The sequence below is a fragment of the Pezoporus flaviventris genome, unplaced genomic scaffold (genome assembly GCF_033815535.1).
Source record: "Pezoporus flaviventris isolate CSIRO_AGI_PZ_B2104156 unplaced genomic scaffold, CSIRO_AGI_Pfla_v1 ptg000213l, whole genome shotgun sequence".
NCBI classification, from domain to species: Eukaryota; Metazoa; Chordata; class Aves; order Psittaciformes; family Psittacidae; genus Pezoporus; species Pezoporus flaviventris.
In genome coordinates this window covers 10,166,135-10,188,836 of record NW_026892761.1, presented here as the reverse complement: position 1 = coordinate 10,188,836, position 22,702 = coordinate 10,166,135, and the positions used below count along the sequence as shown (strand labels likewise).

The 22,702-nt window shown below is 37.4% G+C and overlaps 1 protein-coding gene across 1 annotated transcript in view; it reads right to left on the bottom strand.

The window, feature by feature from the left end:
* The window catches only part of RAB22A (RAB22A, member RAS oncogene family), a 42,175-nt gene that overhangs the window by 19,032 nt on the left and 441 nt on the right, over nt 1-22,702 (bottom strand). Inside the window, exons 2-7 of the mRNA XM_061441765.1 lie at nt 21,029-21,108; nt 16,995-17,076; nt 12,912-12,983; nt 12,679-12,785; nt 10,734-10,843; nt 9,372-9,502 (exon numbers count right to left, since the gene is read on the bottom strand). Of these exons, the coding sequence (XP_061297749.1) occupies nt 9,405-9,502; nt 10,734-10,843; nt 12,679-12,785; nt 12,912-12,983; nt 16,995-17,076; nt 21,029-21,108 (549 nt within the window). The 3' untranslated portion in view covers nt 9,372-9,404. The remainder of the gene's footprint in view (nt 1-9,371; nt 9,503-10,733; nt 10,844-12,678; nt 12,786-12,911; nt 12,984-16,994; nt 17,077-21,028; nt 21,109-22,702) is intronic.

Below are 22,702 nucleotides of genomic sequence, written 5' to 3'. Positions count from 1 at the left end.
TGTGAGGTTTTTTGTATCATGTTGTTTTACTTCAGAATTGCAAAAAAAAAAAAAAAAAAGTACAAGGTAGCTAAAAAGATCTGAATTCTTAAAAAGAGGGTTACTGGTGATAAAACCAACAGCAAATGGCTGATGTAGATGTTAAAACAGCACTAAAGTGGATGAAGACATTCAGTGTTCCAAGCCCATCTCCATTGTTCACACCACATCTCAACATTTCAGCTGCTCTTGTCCATGATATCCCCCATTTTCCAGCTCTTCTGCTTAACCACCTCCAACCCCATTTCATCTTTTGGTTTTGTTCTTTCATTCAATGCCAAACCAAAACAAACACCCATACACATTTAGTATAGCTCTTGGTTTTGCACAACGCAAATGAAACCTGCCAACTCCTAGATGAGACATTAGGACTAATATTTAGAAGCCTCAGCAATGTTTGGCAACACTCGCAAATACTGTGTTGTTCTTCCTCAAATTCCTTCTCTGCTCAAGAAAAGATGGTCACACAAGGTTGTGAAAGAGAGCATTTTCTTTTTCAGGTCTCTCCTAGTCTACTTTTCTAGTTACTCAGAAGTCCTTGGTTTCTGATTTTTGCTACTTTTGGGAGTTTAAATTATAGCGTAAGCCACAGATGATGTGACATTTTAGTAGATCTCAGAATCAGAAGAGAACTAATTTCACTCTGGAGTAGAGCTGTCTGTGGCTGATACTCTGGAAAGGTTATCTTCTTTCACCTAATTTCTTTGGGTTATTTTCTAAACAGATTCTCTTACTGAGCTATGCATTCTCAGTCCAGCAATTAGTAGAAAAGACAAGTGTTATATGAATCTGCAAGTTAATTGGAAACTAACGGTGAGGAATACAGCAGAGGAAACTTTAGACAACATACAGTCATACATAATAAAAAACCCTGAAGTAAACAACTGCTCAGTGTGCTATTCAGACCCTTCCAGGTTCTACTTCTGAAAGTACAAAGCGTTTGATGATCCACATCTTAAAGGCTTTGCCAAGTTGTATCATCTTACCACAGCTGGCAGCTCTGAACCTACCTGCTTGTATGCGAAGGACTTGCCCATGCTTTGATCCAGACTGAAGTTTTTATAAAGCACAGCATTGTTTAAGTTGGAAATTTATGAAGCAATGAATGCAGGTTGTCAGGTTTGTTATATGTAAATAATGCGTGTACATTTAACATTGTGCAGATCAGATTCACTGAAACAGGCAAGCATGAAGGCCACCTGCAATACTACATTCTCATTACATACAAAAACCCATCCTCACCTTATGAACAAGACCAGAGGACAACTTGTTGCCCAGGTCAGGGTTTGTTTAACAGAAGAAAAGAGAGATGAACACTACGGGGCAACTACAAAGAACACCTGAAAGCTTTAAAATTGTTCCAGTATTAAGAAGAGTTTAATCTGTTGCATAACTTTTACCTGAAAAGCTATGAAAGACTTTATCCAAAGAAAACATTCTCATTGTTTGTGTGCAAATTAGGTGGTTTACATTTGGTTATCTAGATTCCCTATGCAAACACACATAAATGTTTATCTCTCTATTCTAGCACATTCCTTGTATTTACCTTTCTTATACTCTGATTAATATTCTTACCCCCTTATACAAATTAATACTCTTCAAAAGCCATTTACACACATTTAGGATAACTTAAAAACAGCAGGTACTGAGCAATAATTTTAAGTTATTCCAGGTCTCTTAAAAGAATGACAGGATGTTTCCTGCATATGAGCTCCAGCCAGTGGCTCAGCAGACACTTGTAGCCAATGTTTTCAGGGGAAACAGCAGTACCAGAAACAGGACTTTATTTATGCTTTTGAAGGCTGCTATTAACTGAACATGTTAAACTTGCATCACACCCCAAAACAAGAAAACTACATCTTTTCAGCCTCACAGAAGACAAGTGAGATAACTGCACCCAGCTCCATAGTTTTGTGCCCTACATAACCACCAAAGCAGTGCTTTAAAAAAAACAAAAAGCAAATTACCAACCAGCTGGCTGTATTACCAAATAAAGGCTCCCTTCCCAGCATGACAGGCTCCAAAACCACTATGCAGATATTAAAAGCACTCTGCAGTTTTGATTGACAGAAACCTGGCCTAAGCAGTCACAAATTTTATGTTTCATGCAGTCTAAGGTAAAAACAACATATTTAATAACTTGACCCTGGCAGAATTTGTCAGACCTTGCTCTGGTGTGTGGCCTGCAGTTTCTCAGACATCACACTGCAAAGAAAGGAAGCATTACACAAAAGCTGCATTCTCTCTGCTGTTTTCCCCCATCCCTTCTTTGTACAAGTTTGTCTTCTGCCTTTGTCTGTGTATACATAAAGCAGGGAAAAGCCTCAGTTTCTGAATGACCAGCAGTCACGTCACCACTTTTGGAAAAAAAACTATTCAAACTGTTACTTAAATTCACTTCTGCTATAGTATTGCTTACATTCCTCTCCATAGTTCTATTGCTATTGAGATGTTGAGGATTTTGAAAGCATTTATAAGCAAAGCCAGCATATTTATAAACAAAGCCTTTTATTAATAAAATGTTTACACCTTTTTTTTTGCACAATACATCAGACTGGTAGTGACTGAGCATGTTATTACACTATAAAAGTTTATTACGAAGGCTTAGGCTGAAAAGGCTGTTTACATTATGCCAAATCAACACCTCCTTATTTGCATTCTATCCACTACGTGGGAATGTAACAATTCAAAACAAAAAGGAGAAAACAAAAGCCTGGTTTTCCTCATTAGCATCTACAAACCAACAATACAGACAAACCTGTACACACTCTCAGGACCAGCCCAAGAGAAGACTAAAAAAATGTCTCAAAACATTCATAAGCTTGGGAATTCATCACTACAATATTTCATCACTAGTAATCTGACTACATTTCATGCAGTGAAGCGATGGTTGTAAATTTGTGCAGTTTACAGTGCTGCAAATGCTCTGTAACTTCGAGCGGCTTAAGTTTGTTTTACGAGAGATACTATAATAAGAAGGCACAGACCTTTCAACCTTTGTAACAGGTTAAGCCAATCCTTTAATGAAAAGGCAGAACATTCTTATGAGGGACAAGAATTGCTGATACTAAAGGTTAACCTTCAAGCTTAATTTTACAGGCAAACATTTACTACACAGCAAAAGCTATACGCACACCAGGTTATTTTTGTGCCCTGAATGCACAAATGCAAATGCAAAAGTTTCTCATTTAGAAGAAACCTACAGAACTTCTTTATTTCTTCATTGTACTGGGTATGGGGAGCACAAGGGGAAAGACTGCCAAAAATCACAGAATCGTATAATGGTTAGGGTTGGAAAGGACCTTAAGATCATCCAGTTCCAACTTCTGCTGCAAAAAACGCGATACATTTGTGTCTTAAATCAATTCACTGTCACAATTTCAATGTTGGATGTACAATATTCAGAAATAGAAAGTATATAAAAAAGGAAGTTAAAATACAGAAGAGTTTGTCTTGCCACTAGAGCCTTATAATAACTTGCTCCCCCAAGTGAATGTGCTTTTAAAGCCTTTGTTATGTGGTATAATACAGTATGGTACATGTCTCAGCTGTTATGTCTTCATAACAGTTTCATAAGGCTGTACTAATGAATTACCATTTTGTTCACAAACATGTGCCACTGTGACAGATACTTCTAGAACCTTTGAGGGGAAAAGGTCATTCTCCACGTATTCTTGGCTAAATCCCATAAGGAAACAAAGAACAAACTGTCAAGAAAACATAATGGATTTAATAGGCAATACATACTGTAACATGAGTAAAAGTGAGGCAAGATAGTAGCAGTGAAATCCATCTAGGTGTCAGAGTTACAGCATATCCAAGTGCAACAACTGGATGGCGTATCACACTCGCACAGATGAAGAGCATGACAGAAAATGGTCTGTAACCTTCAACATTTGAAAAAGAAGTAGCAGTTGGTTTGTTCAATAACACATATGTGAAAACATTAAAAGAAATTAAGCAAAGAAAAACCCAACCTTCTTAAAGGAAGAATACCTTTACAAAGGTAACTAGCTCCTTGAATAAAACTCACTGTTAGTGTTTCAGTAAAAATTGCAGAACCCCAACTTGCAGGAGGAGGTAATGGGAACAGCAGATTTTTTCTTCTAAGAAATCTTAATTCTAGAATGAGGACAGTTTCAGCAAACACTGTCCCAGTTTCTGGGGGAACAAATCATCCTACAGCCTTGATTTTTCCACATAAAATAGGAAGCACCAAATAACTCTAAGCCACTAGAACTTCTCTAAGTATTTGTAAGTAGCTGTTTGTAGCATGTACACTCTGACAACACCATGTTCAAAATCCAGACTTGAGAAGGATGGGGAGGAAATGGGAAGGAGGAAAAAGCTGACCCTAGGATCATTTTGGCATGACAGAGACTAAGCCATCAGTACTCTTGCATTTCAGATTAGTCTTATATCCCTTGACAGATTTGTTATCTGTGACACTTCATGGATAAAGTTTGGTAATGCTTGCTTGATTTTTTCAAGTCATGCATTCTGGATTCTAGCTGACCAGGAAAGGGTTTGCATTCAGGCTTCTGACACCCCCAAAATAACAGAAGGGATTTTTTTAGAAACATTGTTGTCAGAAGGCCTAGTAATTTTAGGGAAATGTGTTTTGGCACTAGTTTTCTTTAGAGAATTTTGTGAGGATTTTTAAAATGCTTAATTCCAAGCACACAATTCGCCGGCTTCAAGTAACTGACTTGTGGCAACAAAGTCTCATGTTGCTTTAAAATGACTTCCTGCTAAAAACGTGAAGAAAGTTTGTCCTTCTCTCAAACATGAAGAGCCTCTTTTTTAGAGGTTTAAAGTGTTAGAGATACATGAAGCTTTTTAGAAAATGAATAGGCAGTGTAGAAGTTTAAGTCAGTGAATTATTCAGGTTCTCCTCATAGTCAAGATGATTTTTTTTCTACTTCTAGGTAGCTATTGCTGCTTATAAGTGAACTACAGGGTGAATAGCTACACAGGTCAGACAGCTTCTGTCCTGTAATGCACCAATTCCCAAGACAGTCTTTGCAGATTGCTGACATGGCATACCATAACTACATCATCCTCAATAAACACTAAAGACTGTTTCACAAGTCATTCAGACATCACTGCTAAGGCTTCCTTTTCCAACACTCAATATATCATGGTGGAACTTAACACTAATGTTAATGAATAATTTAGGATTAACATTGTAAGAAAAATCTTACTGAGGCCAACCAACTTTTCAACCATTCAAGATATTCAGCCTGAATTATTTTTTGATAATTAAAATGATGCTTTAACCACAAATATAGACACCTCTCAATCAGGTTAGAGGATATGACTTTCAAATCAGCAAGTAGGCATTACCTCCTCTCCTTTTATTCTCAAGTATGTACATAACCTTTCTTGAGCAAACTGGTAGCATTAAACTGGTACTACGCACACAAACATATCAAAGACCCAGGTCTGCATAAAACATCCCTCTAAACTATTAGCTGTCTGATCCTGTAGGACTTAAAGGAAAGGCCTCACTGATGTCAGTAAGGGATTTGAAGTGCAATGATTTGTTTTGTTTCAACATGGATCTAGTAACAAAGTCTCTACCTTCTGGGCAACAGCTAAAGTTAGAATTGTTTTAGAATTCCTCAAAGCACCTATAACAATTTTCAGTAGTTTGAGCACTAGATGCTTCTGTTATTAAACATAAGCTTCCAGATTTCAGCTACTTAAGCTTTTTATAATACCAGTTTTCAGCATGTATATAAAATACACTACAAAACTACCAACAGCACAGATTAGGAGCCTGGCAAGTCAGCTCAGACACTTGCAATTTAGAGGACTGGATGAAGACACCCTCCAAAACTTGGGGAGCATATTTAAGTTGTTCCAAAGCTTAAGAACTAAATATTTATCAAATGGTATTTTTGTACAAATCTGTAACTTTCATGGGAAGGAATTTGTGTGTTTAGAAGCGGAAACAGTCATACCTTGTCAGTTAAAAAAATGCTCTGTATCAATGACACGACATGCACTGCACTACATTTTTACATTCTTGATACCTCAACCCTTCCAAACTTGTTTTGCAGCAATTAATTCCCTTTAAGAGTATCTGGAAGTCTAGTCTTTATGATAAGCTCCATTCATTAAACAGAAAGGCAAACATGGAAGAAAACATCAGTCCTGAGCTTTTTCAATAACTTCTTAACAGAAAAAAAAGAAGTTATTAAAAATTTAGCTGGAATGGTTAATGATCAGCACTCCAAACACTCAAAGGCTAATGTATCTCCAAATAGAGAAGTTATGTTAGGACAAAATACCGTCAATTTCAGCATGCCTAGTGCCAGATGAAAGCAGATGGCCTAACAAATTATTAATACAGAAGTAACCATTTTGCTCCAACAGAAATGAAACAATGAACACATGCATCTCATCCAGGGAAGATTGCATTCCAGCTTTCAGCTAGGGCCAACTGATCAATAAACAGTTATCTTGGCTCAAGAGAACTTACATCAACAGTCTGTCATTTGAAATAGGCATGCATTAAAAAGCAGCCTCACTTCTGTGTTTGTAGTTTGGACAATCTGAAACACTGGCTATTTCTGCGTTTTCATTAACTGCAGTAATTCAAGATCAGAACTGCAAAAAAGCGTATGAAATACGCTGGCATTCCACTCAGACTGGTAACAAAAGTAGGGAGGCAGTAAGACTTAGCTACTTTTGAGAAGAGACAGATTGTTGTTTTGAGGTTTTTGATTTCTTTGTTTTTAAAGTCTAATTTTGGTGTATAGCAAATAGTATAGATCAGAAAGCAGTTGATAAGGATTTGCTAAGATCTATGGATCTCTCCTTTGACTGAAGAACTACAATAACCTCAGTACTAGCCTAGCTCTCAGTCTTGCCTAGTGTCCAATATTTTGCTTTCAAGTTAATATATCTTGGATGGATACTGTTAAGTCGTCGTTTTCGTTATCTCACTGAAAAACAGATTAAAATCCATTTCTACTACATGGTAACAGGCAATAATAAATTATAAAATCCGAAATTCATTTTTCTACCAATCTACAAGAAAGATATTCCCAATAACTGAGACTTTGCTTCTACTGCTAGCATACGTCAAGAATTTCAAGATTACAAACCAACTTGAATAAAAGCAGAAATTTCTGTATTGCAGTTAAGATACTGAAGCACCTGGTATCTTCATATAAAATAGACTTCTGAAGCACCGTGAACATAAAATGTTTTTAAAACCTTGCTGAATTAGATAACCACACAATTTATTTTTAAGAAATTTACCAAGATTTAATCTTTGACTAAGAATTTAGACGCTGCAAAGAAATCAGGGATTTCTGTGACTGCCACTGTGAAAATGCTACACTGAATTACTAACCTGCCTTTTTATAATTAAAAATATGCCCCGAAGCAAGTCTATTCTGTTCTTTATTTCCATCAAGCATTTTGTAGGAGTATTGAATTTTCTGTTAATAATTTACTTGCTTTGAGTGACAGAATAAAAATATACATCAGGCTAAACACCAAATACAAACCTATCTCTACTATGAGATGCTTTGTTAAGGACCAATGTTTAAAAGAAGATTCAAACAGCCTTCATTTGATGAAGATCTACTTCTTGGGCTCTCTGTAAGCACATAGCCTGTACAACTGTGGCAAAGAAGGCACAATGACATCGCCATGTAGGTAGAAGGCATGATAAAATGTAGTCACCAAGTTTCATTAAAACATACTGACCCATTCAAAATCTCACTGTAATAGTTCACCTGTAGATCTATTCCAGAGCAAAACAGTAATTCTCACTAATACAAACTAATCTGAAGTACAAGTCCTTTCATTTTTTACCAACTTTTCTGTATTTCCTTCAGAGAAAATACTTGAGATAGAATACCAGATTACAAACAAAGAATAAGCATCATCAACATGACCTTATTTTGATACTAAAGCTAAACAGTGTATTTTAGTATATACTCAAGTCTATTAAGCTCTTTTTCTTCAAGAATATAAAGTTTCTCACTAGTTCTGGTAGGAAACAAAAAGTAAAAATAAATAAAATAGTACAAAGGGGTATGGCAAACCTACAGTTTAACTGAAACTAACACCAATACTAAAACCAATAGAGAATAAACTAAACACTGATCTGCTAAAAACTCTCACAGATGAAAAAGCCCAGGAACCAAGAGGTAATGATCTACATTACCACATGGTCTTAAGGTTACTTCCTATTTGTATTTTTGTGCCCAAAACAAGAAAGACTGGGTGCACTGCAGATGAAAACTTCTTCAACAGACAGTCCTCATGCTACACCAACAACATTCCCTATTGGCCCTTTCAAATCCAATTGAAAGAGAAAGAATTTCAGTCTGCCTCTAGATGAAGTCACAGTGGCAATACATAGAATGCAGGAAAAACCACCTGATGGAGATACCCTGGGAGTTTATCCATTGGTATGGAATGGAAGGAGTGTATAAGATTGCATTTTTTTTCCTCTTTTTTGTTTTCTTACATAATTTATAATACTTTAGACACTGGTCTCATAAATATAATATGAACACTTTACACATGCCAAGCAATTAAAAGCTTTCCCCAAGAACTTTTAGGTCTTACCTGAACCACTGACAGCATCTGTTTACAGCACCTGGCTTTAGTTAGTAACCACTTAATTTAGTCAGAACTACAACTAGGTTTTCTTCAACCACCATCTTACTATTAAAAAACTTGTAGGAACAAAAAGAAGCCTACAAATACATCAGTTTGCCTTACAGTGATTAAAGTTAGCATAAAAGAAAGATTGTCTGTGGTTTAAGAGCTGTTGCTTGCGTCCCCACCCTTGACACATATCATCTTTAAATAAAAAGTGCAAATGGGATTTGGGGACTGGATGGACTGATTTGCCTATTGTTTGTCTTCAGTTGCTTATTCTGTAGCCACCTCTCATCAACTGTCCCACCATACTTTGGATTAGCTACAATTTACCTCTTCCAGACTCTTCCCACCCTTAAGTCCCACAAAAGTGCTCATTTCCCTTTTTACGAAAACACAAAACCACCCTAAAATGTTTGTTACAAAACTATTAAACATTTCAGTACTACCATCCATATAGTCACCTTCCCGTCAAGCAAGGCCAAAAAAGTGATGATGGATTCCCTTTGAATGCAAGAGATACTACACTTTTCGTAAGTAAACAGGCTGACATTACGATTGCAGTCTCTTCTGCGAGTGTACAGATGTCAGATGAGCTGGTCCATTTTTGTGGGACCTTGTGTGTATTAACACCAGCAGATAAAGATCTAAGACTGATAATATAAACCCAACGTGAACTATTAACTTCCAAGACCACCTACTGTATAGACAAGTTTGATTTTCTAAGGGATCTGTCAACAGCAGCTGCGCTTTGTCACCGATGGCTGTCTTCTAAGTTTGAAGCCCTTACCACTAGACGGGGGGTTGGTGTCAGTTGATGGAATTCTGCGACCTACAAGGAGTCAGAAAAAAAAAAAATTACAGCAAACATTACACTTGAAACTAATTCTAAGCATTCAGTGTATGTTTTGGATTAGTCATACATCATTAGTGACAACATTCCTGCATAAAAGGAGGATGGCCGTTAATAGTCTATACTATGTCTGCAAGAGGTATGGTCCCACAGAAGAGCAAAGGCAGTTTTAAGCTAATTTTACAGTGTTTACACTTCAGTATAAGCCAGCCTTTGAGAGCTAAGCTGTAAAACTACTCAGAGAATATACTCTGCAGGATGCAATACCATCTGGAATATCTTCATTAAGAGCTACCATCTTGACCTGTATTTCCACAGCACATCACCTGCATTGGGTTTAGCACAGAAGTGCTTGTAAAGGCAGCTGCTTTAGTCATCTAATCAGTCATTAAAATCGACTATTCCTGGTTAAGTATTCTTTTCTGAGGAGGATTTATGATACTTTTTCCATAATTTATTCAAGATCAATTTTAGAGAGCAGCTATTAAGTCAGTAAATCAGAAAGCTACTCTACAGCACGTACTTTTTACATCAGCTTCAATATACTCAACTGCTTATAAGAACTATTTTTATACATTCATGCTACTGCCTGAAACATTCTGCAAATAATCTTGAACAGAATTCAGTTTGGAATATTGCCTGCTTTGTATTCACACAAGAAAACTTACTGTCATTCACTCCATGAAGGAATCAGAAAAGGTTTGCAATTTAAGTTTAAAAACCTTCAGGTAACACAGAAACACACGTGGAAAATCTACACACATTAGTTGCTATTTCCCATGCAGTAATCTAGCCTTCATGAATTCTTCTATTTTTCAAATGCACTAAGTACAAACACTAAGAGTGAGAACTTCATTCCTTTTCTCAGCTGTATAAAGTCTGGATCATCTCCACACTATTCCTTTCTCTTCCATAACCTTGGAAGCACTAATTGAAGCATTCAATAACAGATATAATAAGATGACATTGACTTGACATGAGTGCCCTGCTATTTATCCAGCAACATCACAGTAAGCTTAAAAGCTCTAAAAGGACTATTCAGAGGTCATTAGACGGCCAAAAATTGATACAGCTCATTTTGCAGTTCACATTCAGGCCCAACTGTCACAAATTCAATCCAGTATACTCTCACCTGAATACCACAAGAAGTAATCAAATTTCTACTTGAACTTCTTTCAGAAGAAAGCATATTAACTGTTTCAATACTTACTAATTTCTATAAAGAGTTCATTAATGTTAATTGCATTTTTCGCACTTGTCTCTACAAATATTGCATGAATGGAATCTGCATAGTCTTTAGCATCTTTTTCCATGACTTCTCTGCAAAAACAAAGCAAAGAAAAAACTATGAATGCAAAAACCCACCATTAGTCAAAAATCTTTAGGGACAGATTAAGCTTTCAACTGTCTCACTAATGAGTATTTTGCATTTTACCTGTTTGGCATCACAGCCCTCCTTCATCCTGAAGTTAATGCTCATCCTTTATGCTGTCTCCCTGCCTTGAGGTATGAGCATCACTGAAGCACAATCATAAACTAAACAATCATAAACTAAACAATTAATCTGACAGCATTACAGTGGAGTTTGTTTCTTGAGTGCTTTAAGTGTAGGTCTGCAATCAGTCATTACAGGGTGTTTTAATCTTGACACACACAGTTTGAGATGTACTGAAAAGATACTAAAGCATTAATTCCACTAACCCAGTGGATTTCCTACAGCTGTTTACAAAAATAAGTATCTTGCAACACTGAACAGATCATTCATATAGCATTTACTTTACATGTAGTATGAAAATGTAACTATAACCAGAAACATATTTAGACTGAGCAAAGAGTCAAGAAGTGAAAAAGTTACTCTACAACCTTAAGGTAGGCAAGCTGGTAATGTTCCCTTAATAACATGAAAAACAAAGCTCGATATGTAGAGAGAAGATTGGACTATATGTTGTATCACCTTACATACAATTTCTAGAAAACACAGGCTGCTTTCAGTAATAAGGGACTACAGGGTATCAAAAGCACAGACTTTAGATCATTGACTCAAATACTGCCTCTGACTGAAGTACAAGGAATCTTGCTCAATCAGCTTGAATAACAACATTAGCATAATTTATGTCAACTAAGCACCAAGAAATAAACATTTGGGACAAATACTACCTACATGCTTTATATCTGCCTTCTAATTAATTTTATGTCATCAGTTTTTTCAAGAGACATGCTACTTCTAACAAAAGTTATTAGAGCTCCCTAGATAACTCCTATATATTAACAATTTGTAAAATTATACTAAAAACTAACTTTGCAGTGATTCTTTAAACACATAACCATCTGTCTCCTTTGAGGCAAGAGCTGTGGTACCTTTTCCAATAAAATCTAAACCCAGAAAGTCTGTACACACCTTCTTTCTGAATTTTGGCTTATTCAACCTGGACATCAATAAAAAAGGGCTTCTTTTGTTTTTAGTACATGCCTTCTTGAAACTCTGGCTGTTCATAAAGTTTCTCAAGAACTTTTCCCACTCCCTGCAACTATTTCAGCTGTGAGCCAATTCCACCCCAGTATTTAAGCAGGGAAGGAAGGCACCTGAACAAGCAAGTTAGAAAAGCCTACACAATGCTTTCCAACAGGCTTGATGTTTTCCTAACAAAATGAGGTGCTACAGACTGACGGGGTACTTCTTATAAAGTGAGATAAACAGCTTGTATTACACTGTAGTTTCACAGGGAGTTTAGACTTGTGTAACTTGGCACTGCCTCTAGAAAAGGTAATCCTGTCTCACTGTAAACTGCTCATTCCTAACCCTGCTATCCCACCTCTGTTATGCCAGCAAGTGTTCATGGTGTGAGAAACATAAATATACTTGGATGAGTTTTCCTTTTTTAAAACTGTTAGTTTTAATCTGGATCTATTTTATAGCCTGATTTACTACACCATCACACACATACTCACACCAACACTGGGAGGAAGTGGGCAAGACTGTGCAAGGCCAGACTAACCAAGTCTTCTGACAGCAGAAACAGCTCAGACCACTTGCGAAACTACAATGCTAGTACGAAACAGCCTGGATTGCTCTATACCTTTCACCTGATCTGAAATGTTAAAATATTTAGTCCTACGAGCTTAAGTGAAAATCTCCAAGTTACCAAGTTATTTACCTTACATCATTAAGATCACACTTATTTCCAGCAATAGCTACAACAATGTTCGGAGGTCCATGTTGTCGAAGCTCTTTAACCCAGTTCTTTAATGTTGAGAAAGTTTCCTGATGTGTTGAAAAAAAAAAAGAAGAAAATAAAGAAAAAGAAGAAATTAAAGAGTCAGAACTGGCCCATGACACCCTCATACCCCACACAAAGTAGTAATGCTGGGAAAATATCACATTTCTTACCTCCTTTGTGATGTCATACACTATAATGGCTGCTGCTGACCCTCTGTAATACATTGGGGCTAAAGCACGAAACTGGAAGAAAGACACCAGACATTATGAATCTGATCTTCTACTGACCTCCATGATCTCATCATTATTATATTATAAAGAAGTGAAAACTAGCTTTAAAGTCCACATTAGTGGAAAACTTTTCTTTACAATTACAGAGATGCTGTGCAACAATATACATAATTTCCATTCAAGTACTGTTTTACAAAGGCCAACCAATAGATGGCTTAGGGATCAGCAGCACACTTACTGAGAAAAAGCAGGAAGCCAAACTTGACCTTACTTTGACTAGATTAGAATCTCTCATTTAAAAGATTGTAGATTATATGCACAGACAGGATATATGCTCAACTTTAAACACCAGACAAGGTGAAAACAGTCAAAATTGAACCAGCTTCTTCCTCCAAGACATTCAAGCTTTTGGACAAGAAGTAATTTCAAGAAATCTAGCATGTATTACTGCTGTTCTGAAATGTTCAGAAGTTGGTGTCAACCTCTAGCCCCATGGATCAGTCATGGCACACTTCAACGCTAGAAATGTTGGTTTCCTTCTTTGTAATTTAATTTACAGCCTCAGGGCTCCCCCCCCCCAAGTTAGAAGCATGTTTAAAACAGAAAACTGCAAAAGCCAACAGCCATGTGACCTGTTGCAAACAGAGCTTTAAGGAACATGCTAGATAGCAAAAGGCTACTGTAATTCATAGAATCATAGAATAGTTTGGGTTGGAAAGGACCTTAAGATCATCCAGTTCCAACCCCCCTGCCATGGGCAGGGACACCTCACACTAAACCATCTCACCCAAGGCCTCGTCCAATCTGGTCTTGAACACTGCCAGGGATAGAGCATTCACAACGTCCCTGGGCAACCTATTCCAGCGTCTCACCACCCTAATAGGAAAGAATTTCCTCCTAATATCCAATCTAATTTCTATTGTAATATCCAAAATTAGATCTAGGGCAGGTATATTTGGCTGGTAGTACATTTGCAGAATATAAACCAAGCCTGTGCCTTTGCATGGGCAGCACTATGAATCCAGGACTGAAAAAAGTGATAAAGCATACAATTAAATTGCATCAAAACTCAAGCATTCTTAAAAACAGTGTGATATTCTGCAATTTAAAAAGGGACAGACAACTAATCTAGCAAACAAAACTCTCAGTTAAAGCACAGAGTAAATTGCACGTACCCCTTTTGTGTAAGCGTATGTAATTTAGTGCTTTTGTGCATCTTATTACTCAGGGTAAGAATCATGACTAGAATACAGTTTTTCATAAAAGCTTATTCAGTTCTAATAAAATACCAATTTCCTTTTGCTTAGTACAGTTCAACTGAGAGCACTACTATAAATCATAAAAATTTTGCTATAAAGCAGAATTCCAGAGCATTTACATTTGGCTCTCAAATTCTGTTTTGAAAACAGGATTTTGAACACAAAGTTCAGAATATAAAAATATTTAATAGTGGGAAAGGGAGACACGGGCAGGGATTCAGATCATGTTGGGACATAATCCCTCTCTTCCTCCCGAGTACTAAAATGTAAAGGGAAACATATTTGGTAAACCACCTCTTGGACTAGTTGCAGCCTGGCTTTTTGATTATTTGACTATTTACATTGGGAATAAACCAACTTGCACTTGCTGATTTTGCATTACTCTCATTTCCTGACTGCTAACACTTAGATACTTTTTTCCACCTAAGGGCAACAGGCAGATAAAACACATTAACAAAACAGATGTCACCAGAAACACTGAATTTTCCTTTTGCTATTTTTCCAGATACTTCAGCTTACCCTCCAGCCTCCAATTTGTGTTTTGACAGAATTATTAAGACATAATTATCCAGAGAAACTCAAAATTGTAAGGTAAGAAGGCAAAAAACCTGACTGCTGTAAGTGATCTGCTACATGTCATCACCTATCAACTATACACTGTGTAGAAGAAATGAGAGAAGAAATAAGGCTGCGCAGTGAGCTGTGTGAAGTGAGTTAGTGCACATTTCCACCTCTGGAGTGAAGCAGGCCCACCACTCCCTGAAGTCATTTAGAACATGGGATTGCCCAGTGCAGCATGGAACTATTCACTCCTGGGCTTTTGAAGTGGAAAACAGCAAATGCTCCTCAAGAAGCCAGGACTACAAATTCTGTGCATTAAGTATCATAGCTCAGCAGAGACATTTTAGTTCCAAGAATGGTGTGGACATTTACGGCATTCCAGATATCATGGAGGAAATCCCTTCCATAATTCATTGTCAGATGTAACTCTGCTATGGATTTCAGGGAAAGGCATGTATACAGACCATTTATGACTACCGGCATGTGACAGTGCTGCTCTGTTTTGAAGAAAGAAACATTTATGAAGATACTGACATAATTTCTAAGTAAGTATTCTTGCTCCCATTTCACTGGTTTCCTTGGCTATATTGTGGCCTCACAAGTGACTTTTCTCAGGTGTGGAACATAAGCTTCACAGATATCACAGCTCACAGGTCAGAGACCTTTCCCGGTTTTATTTCAAGAAAGATACCACACAACTTGTATGGAAAGAAATTAAAGAGGTATCATTCAAAGTCTAAAAACAAATACAAGGAACATGATGGTCACGTGCAGAGATGCTTACTCTGATTATAGTACGCTGAATCCAGTGTTCTCCCATGGCTTGCAAACACAGCTAAAGTGAACAGGATGGAATGCTAATATGCATTGGAAGTTTCTTGCCAAGTTGTGGCAGGCATGTTCATAAAGCTTTCAATTTAAGAGTACCAGCCTCTCAGAAGTCATATTCTACCTCTCAGTAGACTCACATGCCAGCATTAACATTTCCAAATGGGCTAAGATGTTCACTTAAGACAAACTATTCACAGAAATGCTGAGTGAGTGCTGGTAATGGAAGGACTTGGGTATTTCTAGTAACATGGATACTATTGGACATATCCCTGGGACACATCCCTGGCAGCATAAATTTGCTTTATATAGTGCTGCTGGATGGAAATAAACTGTCATTCAAAATCCAAGACACTGAAATGCAATACAAATATACTTCAGTTACTTTCTAGAACCAATCCTGAAAAATAGTACAACTGCATTTTCCAGCTATTATCCTGAAATAATAACCCAACCTGATCAAACTGGCGCGTATGGGAGACAGCTCTGGTATCTATCTTTATTACAATTCATTCTCATCCTAAATAAGTGACTGATAATTGCCAATAGTTACCAGTCAAGAATCTGCAAGACAGCATTCTTAATACAGCTACTATGATTTCTACCACTGTTACTAGGAATCCATAAACAAGCAAGTTCACTAGCAAAGTCTTCCTTTGAAATTCTAAGTGAAAATCACGCAAACTAGTGAATTGATTTGAGTAGTCATTTTCTTGAAAGCTCTGGTTGCCTCCCCTCAGAACTATACATGCTGCAGAGATCAAAACATCAAAATAGATTTCTTGACATAGCTTCTAACTTATCAGATTTGAGAGAAAACTTTATAATAGAAGATCAGTTATTACCTATAACACTGCTTGAAACGTTGCTTTTTAAAGCCTAAGCCCGTACCTTACTCACATTAAGAACCCAAACACTGAAGCTAACAATGTGTTAGCAGTTGTAGATTTTCCCAGAAGTGGGGCCTACTCATACTATGAAACACAATTATTCGTTTCACTTTGATTCTCATGCTGCCAGATGCACTGGCTGCAAAGTAACTCCAGCTGAATGTTTAAAAATCAACTAGAAAAGGTGCTAGAGACAGCTGCTGGCTCCCTCTCCACTCTGTTTTCTTTTGAAATGGCACTCTTAGTGAATCTAAATCCAATCTTTTGTTTTTATATGCTCCTTTTAGGTAATCACCCTTACCACTGTCCTTTAACCATACCAAAAATGAAAAATAAAACCATATTTACAGGCAGAGACCTGCCTAAAAACAACCAGTCTAGGACATGCTCATAAAACCAGATCACATTGTGACTTTCAAGGGCAGGGCTGAAAAGTGACCCAATCTCTAGCCAGAACTATCAGCACAGATATTGATTCTACTTACCCGCTCCTGTCCAGCTGTATCCCAAATTAGGAATTTATGCAGCTCATTTTGATACTGTACAGTCTTGGTCATAAATGAGGCTCTGGAAAAAAAATTACAGCTTATGCTTTTCGGAATATAATCACGTTCTTAGAACATCACCACCATGAACTTTCAAAAAGGTCTGCATTCCAATAGTAGCACTCCTCGCACACATGCACACAAAACCAATACAAATTTTCATACATAAAGGCTGAAATTAATGAGGCAAAGGGCCTCATAGGATGAAATTCAACTAACAAAACAGAAGTAACACAAATGCAAATTTTAAGCTTTTATTGTTCATAAGCTTTTGATAAAATTGAAGGATGTACAGCCAAAAAAAAAAAAATCAGGAAGGTCAGCCTTTTTAACAGCACTCTTCCTAAATGGAGGAATCGCCACAGCAAATCACTTAAGCATGTACCAGAAACTTCCAGAGGGAAAGAGATCAATCCTTCCCCTTTGTATCAGCTTTTTCTATCTCTGTCCTAACATTCAGATAAATGTTGGCAAGTCCATACTTGAGAATAAGATAAAGAAGGTTCATATCACTACAGGTAGGTGTTAAGGAGAGAAAAGTCAATAATGAGCAAGTTGCTTGTTTTCTGCACTCTGAACAGCTCCCAAAACCTGTTCTTATACGCTTCTGTCTGCAGAGGCTTATGCACTTCAGAAGACAATCCCCCACACTCACTTATTCCTATGCTCCAGCTGCCCCCACCCAACTTCCAGCTGTTTTACAGTAACATATTGAAAAACATTGCAGAGTACTTGTGTTTTACTTGATCTGCTTTACATGAATCACTGTGTTTTCCACATGAACAGGAATTCTAAGACCTAATCTTTTACAAGGGGGAGTTCTTTGCTCTGTTACCTGTAGGCACATTTTTTATTACAGAAGCCACACACTGAATTCAAATCCTTGTTGAATAAGAACTATAGATGCCATGATAATTTTAAGCATGCGAGATCCTACATTATGAACCTCAATACCATTTGCATGCTTAATTCCTGTCACTTGACAATACTGAAGGTTCCCAAACTTGTTCTACTGTCAATTCTGGACAGAATGCAGGTGGTTGCCCGTGCTGGAGCTTCCTACAGTACACCAAGCTTGCTGTAGATTCAGAGAGCAGGAGTCTCTCAGCATGATCAACAACACGAAATACCTGACTCTGAACTTCATTCTTGGATCTTAAGTACCACCAGGGCACAGATTTTAATGATGTTTGTGACACTTCTGTAGTTACTATAACTGGAGTCTTTGGATACGTTTCTGTGCTGCAGGAGGACAGAACAGCTATCTACATTTTTAAAAAGCAAAGGGAGCAATTACACAATGCTTTCAGCTACTAAGAGGTAACCTCCTCTCCATTCCCCAAGCTCAGATAGTTTGCCAAATAGCATCTCAATCTCCAAAGCTTATTATTCTTTTAAGAGGCCAAATAAAAGGTTGCAGCATCACCAAGAAGAGTCTAACTGCAATACATTTCAGTGTTAATACAGTTAATTAGATTATGTATTTTAACAGAGAGTAACAAGAAATAAAGTGATAGGAGTATCTGTTGCAAACCACAAAAAGACTTCCACTTCCTTAAGACTGCTACAAATTAAGCATCAATTCTGAATTCTCTAGTCAACATGGAAACAACTCCCTAAATCATAGATTCTCTCTGAAATTACCTTACTTGGTTCTATAAACCAAAACATTCCTATACAGTCAATCTGAACTGAACAGCTGTGTTGCTCTAATTCACATCACAACTAAACATCCCAAATGGTAGCCGACAACAGAGGTTGAACGCTTCTTGAAATTCTTTGACAAATGGAAGCTTCCATTGTGACAGATGTCAAAAAAAAGAACAAAGCACAAAACAACAACAGCAAAAAAAAAACCAAGAAAACCAGTTTAAAGACAAACCGCTTTTGGGTCAACAAAACCCTCCAAATTATAGCTATACTCAACCGCTTCTAGTAAGAAAATGGGCATTATCCCCACTAAGTTTCCCAGCTGCTTCTACCACTTAAGTAAGCACTATAACTACTTGAACAAGATCCACCTGAAGTAGTTTTATACTCATTCATAATTCCTTTTGATGCTATAATGAAAGACTAGATATTCTGCAGTGCCTGATATATGCTGATCAGGCATATATCAGATACATGCTGGTCAGGCAAAGCAGAATATGTTCTCAGCATCCTGAGAAGACAAAAGTTGCAGAATTCTGACAGGATTTCTACAGATGCCTGTATTTGAACCTGAATGATGAACATTCACAATGAAGTGATAACGCTAAGAGGAATGAAAAAGGGACAGGAAACAAGATTGTATCTCATGAACTCAAAACCACAGGAGTAAACTTAAACATCCTCAGCTTTAGTTTTAGAATGATCAAAACTCCTCTAATCCTTAGTTTGTTCTTCCCACCTCCTAAAACAAGGTCTAGAAAGTTTCAAAATTAATTTGCTTAAAATTCTGGGACTGCATCCCTGCCATTTAGACAAGTTTTGGTTCATTTATACTACTACAGCAAACTACCAAGATATCAAATCCTCAGGCCAACGAATGATTGTGTTAAGATGGCTAAAAGATATATTTTAAGTCTGTCACTTCAAGAAAGTATACTAATCCCAGTGCTATCATTAAATCCATGAAGACAAATTCTCTTCTGCGCATTAGCCTCATTAGCACAATAGCCAGCATCTTCTACCAGCACCTTAAGTTACTACATAGAATCTGTTACAGACATGCCCTTTGGGAAGACATGTGCCTGTGATCCCTTTTTTTCCTGCCTCCAGATAGGTGCTACACTGGAGGGAGGAGGGAAAAAAAAAAAAAAAAGAAAAGGAAATCAACCAACACACCACACAGCCAGAAAACTACCAGATTGAAAGAAAGCAACTTTGGAGGGTAGACAGCAAGATTTGATGAAATTCATTCCAAAGCTACCTTTGTTAACAGAGAAATTTATTTTAAAAAGCATACTTCCTACAGAGTACCTTGCAGTTCACTACCAGTATTTATATGCAAAAGAATTAAAAAAAAAAAAAGAAGGTTGGGAGCACAAGGGGAAATGGGGAGGGAGAGAGGGAGGAAGACCAGCAGAACCCTATTTGGGTTGTTTTTGTTTTTTTTTTTCCAGAAGGACAGGATGAGATACAGCTGACTTTTATCAGCAGCATCTTTCTTGGTCAAAGAAGTAGTACAGCCTGTGCATCACCTGAGACGGGAAGTTGCACTGACATCCCCCCCCCCCCGCACTTCTCGACATCAAGTGAAGTCATGTCCTCCTGTAAAGTAAGGAACTGCTACCAAGAAAAGCAGCTCATAAGACACTTTCAAAGCAAAAGAGACAGCAAAGGAAATAAAAACATCCAACCACTCCAAGAACTCCTGGTGTTTGGCCCTCCTTCTATGCATTTGAAGATTTGAGCTCAGTAATGTTGCTATTCTGAGGCTCAACTTTTAAACATCCTTACCTGTGAGACCAATTACATGAACAATTTCATCAGTTACTTACACTTGTGTATTGCATATAGATATGTAAAATTACAACTAATTCATTAAGAGAACTACAGCCAGAATTAGTATGCTAACTACCTTCAAAACAGACTTGCCCTTTAATATAATAAAAAAAAACTTAAAAAATAAAATCATGCAGTCACATAATAGCCTTCACAACTTAAAGAGTAGTAAATGAGAAAAAGCACATTATTCCTTTAACAGAAGCATCATTTATTCAGAACCCAGGATCTCTAGCACAATTTTGCTACCTTAGTTTAAGAATACAAAATGGGTCCAGATCTCACACATGAAAATGGAGTTATAGGAGTGCTGCATACACTTCTACGTTTCCTAAGGCAGTTCATGAGCTAATGAAGGCTGCAGTCATGCTTATTACCACATTTAGCTGCCACAGTGGAGAATCAAGTGATCTATTCAGGAGGTACAGACATATATTTATACAATTTGGTTTTAGTCTTAAATAAATTTCTTTTACTTAGTTTCTTACCCTATTGTTGGGTTGATGTTGGGATCAAAGCTATCTTCTACAAATCTCCACACAATACTTGACTTGCCCACACCAGTATCCTAAAAAAAGGACAGAAACAGTTGAAAGAGACATTAGTTACTATAGCCAGATGTTTCTTTTTGTCCTCAGATCTTGCAGTACACTGTACATGAATCATATGTTCCTGCAGAGAATTTCCAAGAAGTTATATTCTGAATATACTTCAGATACAATAATTTAGTAGAAATGACAGGTCTCTGATAAGTTAGCTTTCTAAACAATTAAGATATTTTTATGAAGGACTGTAAAATCTGCATTCATGCTTATTATCATTTATTCAAACTTCTGTTTTTTCCAAAGCTATGCATAGATTGCATTTGAACAAGAAACAGGGAAAGACCATCTATGACTTTTTTAGTAAAATAGACAGCAACTGAGTATGGCATTTTATTTTTTCAAGCCAATGGAGCACATTAAGTTATACAAGAGTGACACACACATTTCAACCCCTGACTAATGCTGTCCCACCCTGCTTAATGAAAGACTTGAAATTTCTTCTGTGACACACCTGAAACATGTATCTAATGGAATTCCACAGAGCTATAAATGGCCAAAGAGGAAACGCAACAAGAAAATTCTGGGTCATGTATGTATTTGCACCACTGACTTCATGGTTGAAAGTCACCTTTAGGAGTAAAAGAACTCAACTACTAGCAGCAAGACTGTTCTCAATAGAAGCTGGATATTTTAAAAGGTCATTTAATTAAGACAAGTGAAGACAAACATTTTGCTTTACATTTCATGAGTCATTAAAATTTAAAGAGAAAAAACTCTGAGAACCTGCTTAATTGAAAATAAAATTTTACATTATTCATGCATTTTCTTGAATCTTCTGAATGCTGTAGTAAATTTAGGTACAGTATGCATGGCTGTGCGTATTTTTTCAAGCTACTTTCCTCTCACAGAAAAGCTTATAATCTCAGAACACTGACGCAGTTCCTGACTACAGGAGTTCAATGACCAGTTTTCCGGGGTGCTTATTCTCCTCTTCTTACATGAGGAAAGGTTTCTCAGGTCAGGTGAATGCAAACAGTGGCTGGTCCTTACCTCAAATGCCTTCATAACAAAAGGAGTACAGAAACACTCATTTTTTTCCCCTGAAGAGCAGTGTGGCCATTTAGAGGAAGAAAACGAGTCTGCTGGCATGTACAATTCAAGATTTAGATACAGATGGGGGCAACTCCACCTATTCAACGTGAGGCTCTCCAGTGAAGCCCTCAGACCCAACCAAACCAACAACACAGCTTTATAACCTTAACTTCTTCCAAACATCTACCTCAGTTTGTTTAATGTCTCCTTCTCCAACCACCTGCAACGCTTCAGACACTTTTAAAGCCTACATATGCTGTTTAAGAAAAAAAAGTTCAGGCCCCTCCCCCTCGAGTGTGATTTCAGGTACCTTTATTTATTTATTTAGTAAATTCCAAGCCTGAAACAGCTTACAGGGAAGAGGGAAGCACACACTGGGTGCCCCTGCTCCCTCTCTCCTCTTTTATACAGCAAAAGATCGAAAAAAAGGAGCGATATTTACCCCCGGAGAACGCCTACCCTGTGCACGGGGAAGGCCCTTCCGGCCGCCCGCTCTCCTCAGCGGGACGCGGCCCCACAGCCGGG